Source organism: Cupressus sempervirens, chromosome 5 (assembly GCF_028749045.1).
Source record: "Cupressus sempervirens isolate cs-2001-9-10 chromosome 5, ASM2874904v1, whole genome shotgun sequence".
NCBI classification, from domain to species: domain Eukaryota; kingdom Viridiplantae; phylum Streptophyta; class Pinopsida; order Cupressales; family Cupressaceae; genus Cupressus; species Cupressus sempervirens.
In genome coordinates, this window is record NC_143122.1 from 154,910,261 (window position 1) to 154,912,654 (window position 2,394).

At 34.0% G+C, this 2,394-nt stretch overlaps 1 protein-coding gene across 1 annotated transcript; it reads left to right on the forward strand.

Annotated features, from left to right (window-relative positions):
• Positions 1-467: 467 nt before the first annotated feature.
• Positions 468-1,385, forward strand: LOC149554915 (uncharacterized). The gene is made up of 2 exons (XM_089833562.1): positions 468-1,044; positions 1,163-1,385. Exon 1 carries the CDS (start codon positions 619-621, stop codon positions 1,009-1,011), a length of 393 nt encoding a protein of 130 aa, XP_089689688.1. The 5' UTR covers positions 468-618; the 3' UTR covers positions 1,012-1,044; positions 1,163-1,385.
• The last annotated feature ends 1,009 nt before the right edge of the window (positions 1,386-2,394 follow it).

Here is a 2,394-nt window from a genome sequence, read left to right on the forward strand (position 1 = left end):
ATTTTTTTTATCAAAACTTAGAATGAAAGGCATAAAAAAATTCTAGCTGTCATAAAAAAAAATCATATACAAGCAGAGGTGACCGTCAAATTCCAGGCCCACTTGGTATGGAACTGTTGCTTTTCTTTATTTTTACGATAGCCAATGAATAAAGCACAAAGACGCATTCGTTGGCGAGAGAGGAAAGCTGCTTACCAATTTTGACCATCGTACAGGAAAGGATTTTTGTTGCCTAACTAATTGGTAAAGCAGGGAACAGTATTAATCACTTTTTCTCATTTTTCTTTCCACCCTAATTTTCGTAATTTGATTTTTGCTAATTTAGTGAACAGATTCTCACCGACAAGAATACAGGGGCTGGTTTGTGGATTTTCTTTGATAAAGTTTTCTGGTTTCAATTGTTCTTTTCGATAAAGATGGGAATCTGTCTTTGAAACCTAGTTATGCAGAATACTAACAGTGGGAATATAACTTTATGTCTGTCTGATGGTTTTTAAGCACAAGACCACATGTGACGTAGTGTGTGATGATATTTTATGTTGAGTCTTTTCTGTTATATCAGACACCGAGTCTAATCTCTATCTACCCATTCACTTAAACGCTCCGGTGGCAATTAGAATGGATTCAAAAGGCCCAAATAATAAGTTGCACTGTTATCAAATTTATGAAGATCCAGAAGTCGCCATGGATAAGGAAAGCAAGCTTCAGAAAACAGATGAAGCAGAAGAGCTTTTCGCTGTTGTGCAAAGAATTCATGCTCTGAACAGATTTGTGAGGAAGAAGAGAATGCATTCAATTTCTGCAGGAATTGTGAAATCCCCATTGAAGCCTGTTTTCCAACTGGAGGACTTTTTTAACTTGCCCTCAACAGCTGAAAGGGATAGGAATTGTTGTGCTAAAAAGAATGCAAACAGATGTGGAGTATATGTGGAGGATGATATTCGAAGTGAAAAGTGCATGAGCGTGAAGATTTTCGATTTGAATTTAGAGCCCAGCCCGGAATTTTGTTAAGATTTGATGTCATCTTGGATATTTCTAAATCAGGTATGGTGAAAATGAAATATTTAGGTTGCATGAATTTTGTTGCTATATATGGTATGCCTATAATCTTTCTTGCCAATGCTTAGGACAAGTTGGTTTTGTCCAAAGTTTTATTGAACAGTTGTTGCTCTGCAACTATTGAGGCATCATGGAAGGATGTGGTTCCCCTTTTTTCGTCAATACAGAGGGGATGAATGATCTGGAAGATGTTCAAAAGCTCCTAGAGTTAGTTATAAAGATAACCCAATAGCTCTAGATCGTGTTTTCATGATGTACTCTGAGTCAGGATTGTATAGATCTTAACATTACAGTTTATAAGAAGAAACTTTGTTCTTAAGAGACTACATTTTGTTTTGATTTGTTTAAGTACTTAATCTGCATAACGCATGTGAAACTAATATCTAGAATAATATGACTCGGTGGGCTTGGTTAGAGATGGTAGTGTGTTACGCAAACCAAGGTTGAAAGTGTATTGTCTAAGCTGCTTTACAAGGTATTTCTGTCAAGATATTATCATTATACATTTGAAAATTGTAATATTATTAATTATTTAACAGCTGTACCTTATTTTGGTTATTATATTTTAGAAGAGCTTTCATAGACATTGCTGTTACCATTAATTCATAATTGTCAAAAGTCTTCGTCGATGACTATATTATGCTTTGTGTGTATTTTGAAGAGGGTTTGTCGATGACTTTATTTTGGTTATTATGTTTGTAAATGGCTTTCTTGATTTGCGCATCATTGTTTCTACTTATCTTCTCTTACATTTGTATGCAACTGCCCCTGTCTTGATTCACATGATCATAAACTCTTGAATATTTAATTTATCAGCTCTCTTATTATTTTTAATTTTTACTTTATCAAATTTCATATTACAAAAATAATGACACATAGTTCATTCTATGTGTTGTTAATGCAGATGTTTCTCACTTTCAATCTTTTGGGTGGGTTTGATTAAGTAGACTATTAGTTTTAGATATCTAAGAAGCTGCAAAAAACATGGGCGAACCTAGAATAACAAGCTGTAAACAAGAACAAAGTTATTTGTAGCAGATTATCATTGTACCCTCTTTTTTAATATCACAAAGTCCCACATTAATGTGTCCTAATTTCTACAGCTACTACAACGAACAAGTTGTGGAACATACTAAAATTTTAAAATATACATAAACATTTTAAGTGTCTAGACATAAAACCTAAACTAAGTCTAACCATCCACAATATCAAAAGCCCATATGGGCAGGAAATCGTGTAATTAAAAAACAAAGAAAGAAAGAAACATAAGCACAAAGAGCTAGCTCTCTTTCTTCTTGCTATTAGGCCTATCTAGTAGCACACAAAGCCAGTCAT